The 12,688-nt window shown below is 35.2% G+C and overlaps 1 protein-coding gene across 2 annotated transcripts in view; it reads right to left on the bottom strand.

The window, feature by feature from the left end:
• The window catches only part of PIAS2 (protein inhibitor of activated STAT, 2), a 46,106-nt gene that overhangs the window by 14,477 nt on the left and 18,941 nt on the right, over nt 1-12,688 (bottom strand). For both annotated transcript variants that reach the window (XM_006891691.1, XM_006891692.1), the window contains exons 8-10: nt 10,955-11,115; nt 5,369-5,502; nt 3,267-3,438 (exon numbers count right to left, since the gene is read on the bottom strand). In XM_006891691.1, coding sequence (XP_006891753.1) covers nt 3,267-3,438; nt 5,369-5,502; nt 10,955-11,115 — 467 coding nt within the window. The remainder of the gene's footprint in view (nt 1-3,266; nt 3,439-5,368; nt 5,503-10,954; nt 11,116-12,688) is intronic.

Here is a 12,688-nt window from a genome sequence, read left to right on the forward strand (position 1 = left end):
ATAACAACATTAAATTTTTCTTTAAATACTTAAATGATCTGTTTCTCTGAAAACAAAATGTTGACTTGACACATCATTAGGAAGTATCAAAATCTGTGGGGTTTTAAAATTAACAAATCAAGCAAATACTTGAAAAACAGAAATTTTCAGATTAGTTAATTCTAATTATCTGAACTTAGCAATCATTAATATAAATTCAACTTTTTATAATATTTCTAAAATTAGCTGTTAATTGAAATGAGTTTTCAAGTTCTGTAATAGATTTGTATTTATCAGACTCTTCCTAAGAATCACATTCTGATAGGAAAACAATCTAAGCACAGCCTAAATATATAGATACAGAATAGCAAGAATTAGAGAGAAAATGTACATAACTATGTTTAGTGAAAATGCACTGCTATAAACTAATGAAAAAGACTCTTTAAAATGTGTTCTTGTCTCTTCTTGGCAAACATACATGTATACAAGTGTATGTGAACACAGTGCATAGATTCACTGTAAATTTGTATGGCATATACTAATATAACATTAGGACACAAAAGGAAATTCATTCTAGATCAAAGAACAGCATGAAATTCATCATATATCCCATACTTAGATGTCTGAAAATGAGCTGAGAATTTAATAACTTTCATCCATAACCTAGAATTCTCTGCATGTGTCCATACTATAACCATAAAAAGAGAAAAGAAATCCCATTTTTGTAAATAAGCCGATAGTTTTTAATTTAATAATATCTTTCTTTCCTATGTCTGGAATACCATCTCATTAATGACAAAGCAATAAATCACTCAATTGCCAGGTTTCCTAACAACATAATTCACTGTTGTTACTGTGAGGCGCCACTGAGTTTATTTTAACCCCATAAGATTCCAACCTAACAGGACAGAAAGCTGCATCACATGGTTTTCCAGTTCCAGGCTAACATCCTCCCAGGAACACACTCCCAGGCCTTTCCTCTCAATAGCTGCTCGACTTAACAACATTTCAGTTAGCTGCCAAGACCTTAACCATTATGCCTATGGTTCCCTCACAAACAGCTAACATGAGTAATGTTAGTCAAGTATAAAACAATTACTAATCAAGATAAAAACTTTGCTATTCTTAACAATAATTCTATTATAATTAAAGCTGTAAGTAGCTGTTATTGTCTAAAAATAATAGTGAAAAAATTTTCCTTGAAAGAAACTTTTAAGTTACACAATGATTATTTTATATGCCTGCATTTAAATACTATGGGAGTTATGCAAAGAAAGGGGCTGAAAAAACAGCTATTAATATATTAATGATAAAACAGTAGCTATTTATATACCTTCTAGACTATAAATTTAAGTTTTCCTAGTTTGTCATTCTCTTTCGTATTGATTACAATCACAACTCAGAACTCCTATGTTAAATTTACCAAACAGGTTAAAAAAAAATCACACACACACACAAAATACTGGCAAAACATTGTGGCTGAGCCACAATATGGATCTAAAAAGGATGAAAGGAACAAAAACTAAAAAAAAGCCTTAAATATCAGAAGGGACTGGAAAAAGAAAATGAAAAAAAGAAGGGACCACAAAGTAATGGCTCAAGTCTCAACTCTGGTTCTGTTATTCTGTTAAAGGGGCATCTGCTCAAAGTCAGGGACACAGCACCCACTTATACTCAGGAGGCTCCACTGCAAATGCCTGCACCATTCCTTGCTTGGGCCCAGACCTGCCAACTGTCATAACAAACAATAAAACTTGGCTAGCTCTGGTGGCCTAGTGGCAAGAAGGTGTACTGCAACCCAGAGGTGCACGGTTCAAATCCACCAGATGCTCTGCTGGAGAAGGAGAAACAATCTCCTCCTGTACCAGTCAGATCTGATTTGATGGTACACACATACAATAATAAATTAAAATTTAAAAAAATTTTAAAAAAGAGAAAAAAACCCAAAAAACAAACTTAAGCCAGCTAATCAATTATTCTTTTCTAAGGACTAAAAATATCTTTATCCAGGTCTACCACCTAAAGTCCTTGGACTCATTCATCCAGCTGGCTACGGTGTCCATGTTGACCACCCTGGTCCTCCCTACTAACCACATTTTAGCAACTTTCTGGATCAATAGTAACTACAATGCTCTGGGAGTCGGCTAGCCCAAAACAGGGTAAAACTACCATCTTCAATCCTCTGTGCTCCTTTCACTAATGCTGCCTAAGAACAAATTAAACAGTGACTGCATCAAATCATGCAATAAGTCTCATGTTTTAAAGAGTTAATAGGATCAGATGCCTTTTCAGCATCTGTCAAGAGGACCAGATCCATTCCCCAATATTAAAGCACTTCTAATGGCAGTGAATGTTATTTTAATATGTTCTCTTAAAATGAAATTCAGAATTTTCCTTTAAGGTGCCATGTGGGCCTTTCTGGTAAGAATTTTTCTGTACTGGAGTTTTAGGAATCTGGTTATTTCATGGAATGAACTGGGTGGCTACAATGAATATAGATTGTGTCTGAAAGTCTGTGTTCATGGGGTATCAGGAGAACACCCAAGTGTGAAAGAATGTGTTCTCGGAATGTCAGGAGATGTCCTTGCTCCATCCTTGCAGGTGTTCAAAATCTCACTAGAAGAACTATCTATTGCAAAATACTATGAAAGGACAGCAATGGCTGCTGCAAGATGAATCAAAGAACATATTCTAAAACATATTTACTTATCCATATTTCCCTCTGCAGAGGGCAAGAAAGGAAAGGAACCCAGTTTTTACTGTGCAACTACCATGCTGAGACATGGAGACCAAGGTCCTTCATGATCTCACTGAAATCTGACAATAATCCTAGATGGTGGGTATTATTTTACCTCAGTTTACAGAAGTGAAAAACAGGGTCCTCAAACAAGTTAAATATCTCATCCAAAATCACAGAATGCCTAAGTGCTTTGCCGGAATTGGATTCTACACCTGCTAAATTCCCTACTCCATTACACTAGATTTCTTCACATTTGTCTAAGATGCCAAATTTTCTCCTTACAAATGGGTTCCAAAAAATGATAAACATTCAAATATGAAGTAAATACTTAGACATGAGGGAATAATGTCAAACTCTCACATCTCAAAGATGAAATTATTTTTTCCATCAAATTTCCTGGAAACATTATGCTTACTTGAAAATCCAATTAAAATAATGATACTCTTCTATGGACTATGTGAGGTTTCAAGGAGGAATTTACAAATCTATCCAAAGAAGAGTCAGCTGCATGTGTTAAGGATCAATAATGAACTAGAAGGTAACAAACCCTTTGGTTGGGCTGCTCTGCGCTTCTGACATGAAGATGCATTTCCTTTTGGCGGGCGGTTCTTCCTCATCAGAAGAGCTTTCTACTGTGAGGTCAATAACATCCACTTTCTTTTTGCTCACATCGTTGGCTACAGTCACTGAACAAGGCTTAGTGAGAACACTTGACGTTTCTATTTTTGTACATGGTTGGCTGGATACTTTCATGGCTTAGTGAGTACACTTGACGCTACATGTAGGGAAAGGAAAAAGGAAATATCAAGGTTCACATTAAACAATGTACAGACTATTCACCAAAAGCCACAACTTCATAAAAACCTGGACTTGGATTTAAAAAACATCCAAACTTCAAAGCTAAAATCTTTAGGCATATTTTTCTTACCAATCATCTACTAATCACCATGGCGCTCCTTTCTGCGCACTATGGCAGTCTCACAATTCATGAGTCAACTCTCTTGCAGCAAGGGCTATATTAGAATATACTATAATCTATTAGTACAAAATGAATGCTGGACAATGGAAAAGCAACAATTACTAATCCTCCCAATCATGAAGTTTTTCTCAAAAATAAAGGAAACAGAGTTTGCCTGAGTCTTCTGTTAACAACTATAACAGGGGGACACTTAATAATTGTCATAAAAAAATCAAGTTTTTCTTTCATCACTCTGAATCCCTATTATTCATTACATTGTTTATTAAACTTCAAATACAGTCAGAACAAAATTGAAATGTTGTTAGTAGATTATACTAGATAAAAAAACTAAGTTTATCTATAGGTTTCAACTAATAGCAACGAAATGTCAACGGGTACAGTCTATGGCAACAGTGCCCAGCAATAATCCAATCTCCCACCAGATGCACCTGAAAGGTGCTCCATCCGAGTGTCCCATTTCAGGATTCTGATACACAATGGTTCCAGTTCCAGCACATTGACATTTTATAAATCTGAGTCTGTCCCAATTTTACTATGACAGTCATAACTAAATCAATACGAACCAGCTTAAAGTCCATCCTGTACAAAATGAATGTAATAATCAAATCCCTTCACACAAAGAATCCCTTCACAGAGAGAAATATGTTCAATTTCATATTGTAGCAAATAACCTGCAACCGCCCTACAATTCCATTACAAGAAGAGGCCTCAAACCACACTACCAGATGTGGGTCCCCCAAAACTGTACCCAAACAAGAACTCTAAAAATAATTCTGAAAAACACCCACTGAAATATCACCTATAACTTTTCATTTTACAGCAACAATAATTTGTTGAAATAATTTTAAGTGATGATTTCATTTACTTTACATACAAAGACTGATTTTAAAACAGTATGAATTTTAGCATATTAAATAAGAATACAATTCATCTTGGAAAAATTACATAGTTTGCTTGGCTCAACAGTCAACACTCTTGGCACCAGCAGCCAGGAAATTAAAAGACATATTGTGATGGGAAAGTCTGCTGTTAGGGACCTCTCCAAAGTACTGAAGAGCAATGGTGTCTCTCTGGAGACTAAGGTGCGTCTGATAAAGGACATGGTCTTTGCTATCACTTGTTATGCATCAGAGAGTTGGACAATGACTAAGGAGGATAGAAGAAGAATTGATGTCGTTGAGCTGTATTGCTGGAGACGAGTATTGAGTGTACCATGGACTGCTAAGAAAACAAATAGATTCATCCTGCAGAGGGTTAAACCAGGCTGCTGCTCCTTGGAGGCAAGAATTCTGGGGCTTCGTCTGATATACTTTAGATATGTTTTAAGGAGGGACCTTGAAGAGGGACATCATGCTTGGGAGGGTGGAGAGACAGCGCAGGAGGGCAAGACCCTCTAAGAGGCGGATTGTTTCAGTGACTGGGGTAATCAGGATGGGTGTATCAGAGATGGTGAGACTGGCACAAGATAGAGCAGGGTTTAGGGCTGTTGTACAGAGGGTCACTATGAGTCACAAGCGATTTGACGGCACGTAACAACAACAACTGATGATGAATAGATGAACAGAGTTAAAAAACTGAGTGCCAAATGTAGTTCTAGTGGTTAAGGCTAATGATAAAGTAACACTACACATGTCTCAGGGCTTTGTTCTCTGCTGTCTTTCTGTACATACTTTCTATTTTTGTACATGGTTGGCTGGATACTTTCATAGCTTCTTTCTTTGGCCTCATTGGACACCAAGAACCATCTTCTTGAAATTTTATTTCATCCACATCAGAGCAGTCATTGAGAATTTCCATAAAAAGCCTATAAATCAAAAAAGACATAAATGCAATGAGTGGCTCTGTTCAAAGGTAAAAATAACAAAGTACATTTTTAATGGGCAACAAGAAATTTAAGTGACTTACTGAATATCATTTTTAAAAAACTCTCAGGGGAGCTCTGGTGGCCTAGTGGTAAAGGAGGTCAACTACAATCCCAGATGCGTGTGGTTGGAATCCACCAGATGCTCTGCTGGAGAAGGAGGGACAATCTCCTCCTGTACCAGTCAGATCTGATTTGACGGTACACTCACACAAAAATAATAAAATAAAATAAAAATTTAAAAAAAAACCCCTCAGTGGTTAAAGAGAGACACCTAGAGTTTCCTAGCTGGGATTAACAAGAAGAACTAACTATAAACCAACACTTAAAGAAAACAAAACGAATTATCCTATGCAAACCAGTTAAAAAAATAGAAAAGTCCTCACATAAAAAGAATTGAAAAGTTTAGACCACTAAAGAAAGTTCACGGAGGTAGAAGAAGATGTGAAAAATAGGAACTCTTGACAGCTCTATTATCACACTACTCAATCTAAGCCTAGTATGTGACAAACCAAATGTTAGATCACTTTATAGCCTAAATTAATAACAGAAATTTAATTCAGTTATAATACTAATGCAAATAAAGTAATACAAAATGATTTGATTTGGAAAATAAAAATCATTAAGCAAAACAACTGAAGAAAACCAAAATCTTTGGCAGTCTTTAGAAATTATTACCACTAATAACCCATATTCACATAAAAATAACATAAACAGAAACACATTATCTCTGAGATATTCACATGATTATGACTGTGATGCAAGAATTCAATAAAATCCCTATCAAAATTCAAACAGGATTGATTTGCATAATTTGAGAATATTTCTATACAAGTGAGTATGGCAAAACTGATACTAGGCCAAGAAAACTCTGAAAAAGAGTGACCTCAGAGATCTAAATCCAATAATTAGTTTTCTACTGGCCCACTAAGATCAAAAAAGCAAAACACCACTAAGATCAAAAAAAGCAAAACTACAGAAGTTTCTTGGGATATATATAAGAATTTATTATATGATCAAATATAATCTCTCCATGGGAGAGATTAATAAAATGAGTAAATGCTGACCTAGGATAAGTAGGTTTTGGTACCCTAGTGGGCGACGAGTTGGCTCTGCCAACCCAAAGGCATGTGGGTTCAAATCCACCAACTGCTTTGCAGCAAAAAGATGGACAATCTTCCTCTTTGCAATTTACAATCCCTAAAAACCCAATGGAGATTCAGGTATGCACAGGTTCTGACTCAATGGCATATACAAAAACTACAGGTTTATAAGAACCCTATCTTAATGCCTTTCTCATATCCTCAATGTTTTTGTCAGCCCCAATTCTTCTTATATAGAAACACTTTTTCTCTATTCTTTACCTTCAGAAACTTCACAAGATAGATGTATTTACTGTCTCTCACATTAGAAATGTTTTGGTTCACCATGAAGATCCAATATGTGGTACAGTAAATACCAATTTGAATGAATTAATGAAAAGATTTGTTTAAAATCTTTACAACAAGCAAGTGAACGCATCTATAAAATTTCTAAACTTTCTAAATAAATAAAAGACAGAAATGCTAAAGAAAAAGTCAGCTATTTGATGAAATAAAAATGTAAAAATTCTAAATGGAAAAAGAAATTATAAATAAAATTCAAAGGCAAATATGCTGGGGAAAAGATATCTGACAAATGTTTACAGAGAATGTAGTGTCTTTAGTATACAATGACCATTTAGAACAGTAAAAAAAAAAAAAGACAAACATCCTCACAGAAAATGTGAAAAACTAAGAAGTAATTCTGGGAAAATAAAATGACAAATATATGTGTGAAGAAATGTGAAATAATTCTTATAATGCAAGAAATAACACTGAAAACCAATATAACAGAAAACCCCTAACAAACAGATTAGATGACATTTAATAACAATGATAACATTAAAACAAAAAAATAAAATTTAAACCTTTGAGATAGCTTTTTAACTAGGAAACTGGTAAACACACTTAAAGTATACTGTTGGAAAAAGTAAAATAATTTGCCTTAAGAATAAAATAGTTTACTATTGGGGAGGCATTGGAATAATAAATATTAAAAGCCTGAAAAGTATATATTATTTTTTAATCATAATTTCTACTAAGATCTTATGTTAAAGAAGAAAAAAAATCCATGTACATAGAAAGCTTCAAAAATGTTCACATTACAAGACAAAATAAGAATAGGAAATGAGGAAAACTGTTTCCATGATTAGTGATAAAATAAAAACATGGAATACTAAATATTTATGAAATATATCATAAAATAAAGGGAAAGTGACATGACATGTTTAACTGAATTACAAAGAGTTCAAGTGAATTCTGGGGAGAAAAAAATTAGTAATCTTCACACAGACATTCTTAAAAACATATATTAAGATACACAGGTTGAGAGAGAATATGATAGAAATAAATGCAGCAAAATGTTACCAACTGGTGCATGTGAGTCAAAATTACAGAAGCAGCTCTTTGTGCTACTGCTATAACTTCTGTTAGCTTCAAGGTACTTCAAAACAAGAATTTTTAAAAAAAATTACTAAGGTTGGGAGCTCTGGTGGCCTAGTGGCAAGATGCTGCACTGCAATCCCAGAGGTACGCGGTTCAAATCCACCAGATGCTCTGCAGGAGAAGGAGGGGGCAATCTCCTCCTGTACCAGTCAGATCTGATTTGATAGTACACGTAAAAATAATAGAATAAAAATTTAAAAAAAAAATTACTAAGGTAGCATAGTGTTAGTTTAAAAGTTGGATTTTCTAGACATTATTCCCTTCTGGTTTCCAGCTACCTTAACTGTAGACACATGGTCTTGTGTCAATAGCTATGATAGTAAGATAAGACAAAGAGTGCTTCCACATTGAGCAGCAAGATCTGAGGGAGACAGGAGCAAGACCCTGTTAAGAGTAAGACCCTGATGGTGGTGGTAGAGAGACTAGCATTGCTATGGAAAAACTGTGGCAAGGTGTAACCAGAGGATCCCTAGGATAAAGGCTACAGTTAAAAGTTTTGCTGTGCTTGCCAGGTAATTAAGGAGAAGCTGACTTTGAGGCAAACCTTGCTAGATGATTTGGATTTGTGCTACTGAAATGAACTAGAATGTTTACTAATTAAGGAACTGTGTTTTGCTGTTAAATCTGAGTTGGAACTGCTGGACTAAACCGAGACTTTAAATTGCGAGATATTCCTCTTCCACTTTAACTTATTTCCCTAATAAATTCCATTCTTGGTACCAAAAATGTGAGTAAAGTCTGGGAGTCAACAACAAATATCAGACTCAAATGAGCGGTAAAAAAAGGTGCAGGATCATGGGTGCTGGCAGATCTGACCAAGAAGCTATGTATTTGCTATGGATATTACTGATGGGGACATTTCTCCTTTATGAAGTAGACAGAAGACAGACTCAGTCACTAGTACCCTCATGTTCCATCTGCTCCATTCCCAGGTAGAAATCCAACATATCATAAGTTTATAGTGGAAAGTCTGTATTTATTCTTCACTGTCCTGCTCCTCATGTTTATAATAAACTCTAAAAAATAACAAAGGAAGGAGTGGAGGGTGGACAAATATTCTTAGAAACCTAGTATATTTTTCACCATATGCTAAGTAAGAAGCCACAAATCATTATGTACAGCATGACTTGAATGTTTCTAATACATTTAAAACTAAGCCATCATTATAGGAGAGATAGATTATTTTTATTTTAATCTTTATACTAACTGCAGTTCAAAATTCTTACAATGCAGCATATTTTACACATTTAAGTTTTAAAATGTGTGATTTGAAGAAATTGGACAACCTACTTATTAATAATTAGGTTATAACATTTTCCCAAATTCTGACACACGTAACAAATAATGCTTAATAATTAAAAGAATTTAGAGATGAGTTCAAGTTGCAAAATTATCCACTGTATAATGAGATTTTATCTAGTGGCATTCACTTCCTAAGCAACTTGCCTCTGGAAACTAACTCTATGAATTTTGAGAAACAATGGTAGTTACAGAAAGGCTTCAGGTCTTTTGTTCACTGGGTCGCTATGAATCGTGCTCAACTTGACGGCAATCAATAACATCATCACTTTCGTTAGGGAACTCTAACTCTGATGTCTCTGAGGTAGGGAATTGTGATGTCAACCCAATGGCAAGCAGTTCAAATCCACCAGCCACTCTGTTCTAGTAAGATGGGCTATCTGTTCTCATCCTCTGATTTATAATCTCAGGAAACACACTGGAGGGACAGTTATGAGTTGGTTCTGACTAGAAGGCAGTGAGTGAGTAGTATACCTTTTCCCTCAAAGCATATTCTAAAGATAAAAGAGCAGGTAGGCTTGCTAGTTATTATGTTGTTATGTTAAATCAAGTCAAAACTGACTTATAGCTGATCCACCAGCAGGTTTTCAGAAGTTGTAAATCATACAAGAGAAGACTGCCCATCTTTCTCCAGTGAAAAAACTGGGGATTTGAAACGCATGCCTTTGGGTTGGCAGCATACTCCTTTACCACTAAACTAAGCCACAGGGCTCCCAGGTCTGATGGAAACCCTGAGACTGGTTTTGAAGACATTCTTCCAGACTGGAGCAATTTTCACGTCTATGGCACAATTTACAGCCAAACAATACACAAGCCTATAGTATGAAAAGTTAACATCAGGGAGGTACTCACTCCTTAGAAGAATCGATCAAACAAGATCAAAAATGCAGGATGTGACCAGGAATAATGCTCTGAAGGCAGGAAGGGGTAGCACAGAGATGAATGAAAAGAAGATCATAGGAAGAAGAGTGAAGAGTGCTGTTACAATGTGGTGTTTGGTAATTAATGTTATAAAACAAAATATGCACCAATGATTGAATGGAAAATTGGTCTGCTCTAAATGTTCACGCAAATCACAAGGAAAAAGTTTAAAAGAAGCACCACCTACCATTGAAAAGTAAGACTGATGTTCTAATACATGTTACAATATAAATCTTTAAAACACTTTTAAGTAAAATGAAACACAAAAGGGCAAATATTGGATGGTTCTGTTTATACACACATAATATACTTAGAATAGGCAAATTCATAAAGATATGACTTAGTCATTACCAGGGGTAGGGGATAGAGAGCAATGGGAAGTTGTTGCTTAGGTAAACATTTCTGTTGGAAACAGAGAGGTTGATTGTGACACAACACAAACATACTTAACTGCCAACAAATTGTATGGTCAAAATTGCAAATTTTGTTACATGTATTTGACTATGATAAAATGAAAACAAAAACAGGATTCACAACGATTAAGAAAGTAGGGAAGACATAAACACTGGAACACGGGCACTTTATGCTGGAAAATGGACATGAGGCTAAATTATGCAACATTAATACCAACTGTTAAAAGGGATATTTACCCATCTAATATTAGACTTTCATAGGCAGCCTTTTTGTCACACACAGGACAAATCCAGGTGGGCTTCTTCTCATTCATTTGCAGATAGAGAGCTGCATCAAAACACTGCAGATGTGTACAAGTCACTGCACGGCATGGGATTGTCAGTCTCATTTTTCCTAACTACAGGAAAGAGAACACAACATGAAAAACTATTTCAGAAGGGAGACCAAAGCTTCAAAATGAACACAGCCACTGACAATCACAAGGAAAAGAAATACAAATCAGACTGCATTCCCACCATGATCACTGTATGTGTTGTTTCTACTTGTTAAGTACAATATATTTAAAATATCATTTCTCTCTTTCAAAATAATCAGTATATAAATCCACTAACAGAGATCCACTATGTAGAAACACACATATATAGTGAAATCATGTCCATTCTCAACTCTTTGCCTGGCCAGCTTTCCCTGCCTAGAGAGAACCACTGTTATCCACCTGTTGTATGACCCCTGAGAGACAGTCACACATACACAAGTATAATCTTTTTAAAAATTATATTCTGTGACATAATATATTTGGTGACTATTTCACTTTTATCAGTAAATAAAAAGCTATCATTAAAAAAAAAGCTATCATTCTATGACAATATCAATTTATTTAACTGGTATCCTAGTGATGAACATAGAAATTTTAACTATCTATATAGGAATTTCTGAAAGCAGTTTTTGGAGCAAAGGCAAGGCACATTTTTGTTTTTTGTAATAGTGACAAACTATCTTCTATACCGTGAAATCAATGTGGGCAATATGATTTATTTTGGTTTATTTGTAATTTCTAAATTTAACATTTTGTTGCTTTAGAACTTAAAGTAATTTAGCTAAATCAACATTGTTGTTGTGTATTGTTGAGTCAGAACCAACCCATAGCTAACCCTCCACCAGGTTTTCAGAGGCAGTTAATTGCCCAGGAGGAGACTGCAAATCCTTCTCACATGGATCGGCTGGTGGATTTGAACCGCATGCCTTCATGACTGCAACACAGCTTCTTGCCACTAGACTACCAGAGCTCCTTAAACCAACACTGTAAAGTAACTCTCACACTGTAAAGCTGATGTTACAGTGATATATACAAATATGAAGCACAACAGAGCTCATTATTTAGAACCGTAAAAAAGAAAACAAATCTTTTCTGCAGCTTCTTTATTATCCTTTCTTTTAAAAACAAAGTATCCCTACAGTTTTCGCAAATCATATGTTGTTGCTAAGAGCTTTCAAATAAATTCCATACTACCCACATGACAATAAACCTTATAATCCCAGGACTGGGATTCATAGTTTTTTTTCCCCCTAGTTTTATTTTTAAGTAAGTCCTAAGACTATCAAGAGCTCGAGTGGTCTAATGAGAAGAAGCTGCACTGCAGATGAATTAAGCAGCAGCTCCTTGTAGGATGGGCAATCTCTTTTGAAATGTACCGCCTCTGAAAACCTGCTAGAGGGTCAGCTGAGTCAGTAGCTCTTGGAAGGTACACTACAAGAAGGCCAAACATGTTCAATCAAACACTATTTGCTAAAGTGTGGAGCTCTAACAAATTCAAACCAACTTCTCTTTCATGAAATGTCCCTAAGCTTTATAATAAAACATTAAAAATGTGCCTGTTTTCTGTTTGTATCATTCACCTTTTACAGTTGAGTTTTTATTGTTAGAAAACAAAAACGTTAATATATTGAGCATTTAATGAGATAATCACAAG

The sequence above is a fragment of the Elephantulus edwardii genome, unplaced genomic scaffold (genome assembly GCF_000299155.1).
Source record: "Elephantulus edwardii isolate Elephantulus edwardi_28Jun2011 unplaced genomic scaffold, EleEdw1.0 scaffold00103, whole genome shotgun sequence".
Taxonomy (NCBI): Eukaryota; Metazoa; Chordata; class Mammalia; order Macroscelidea; family Macroscelididae; genus Elephantulus; species Elephantulus edwardii.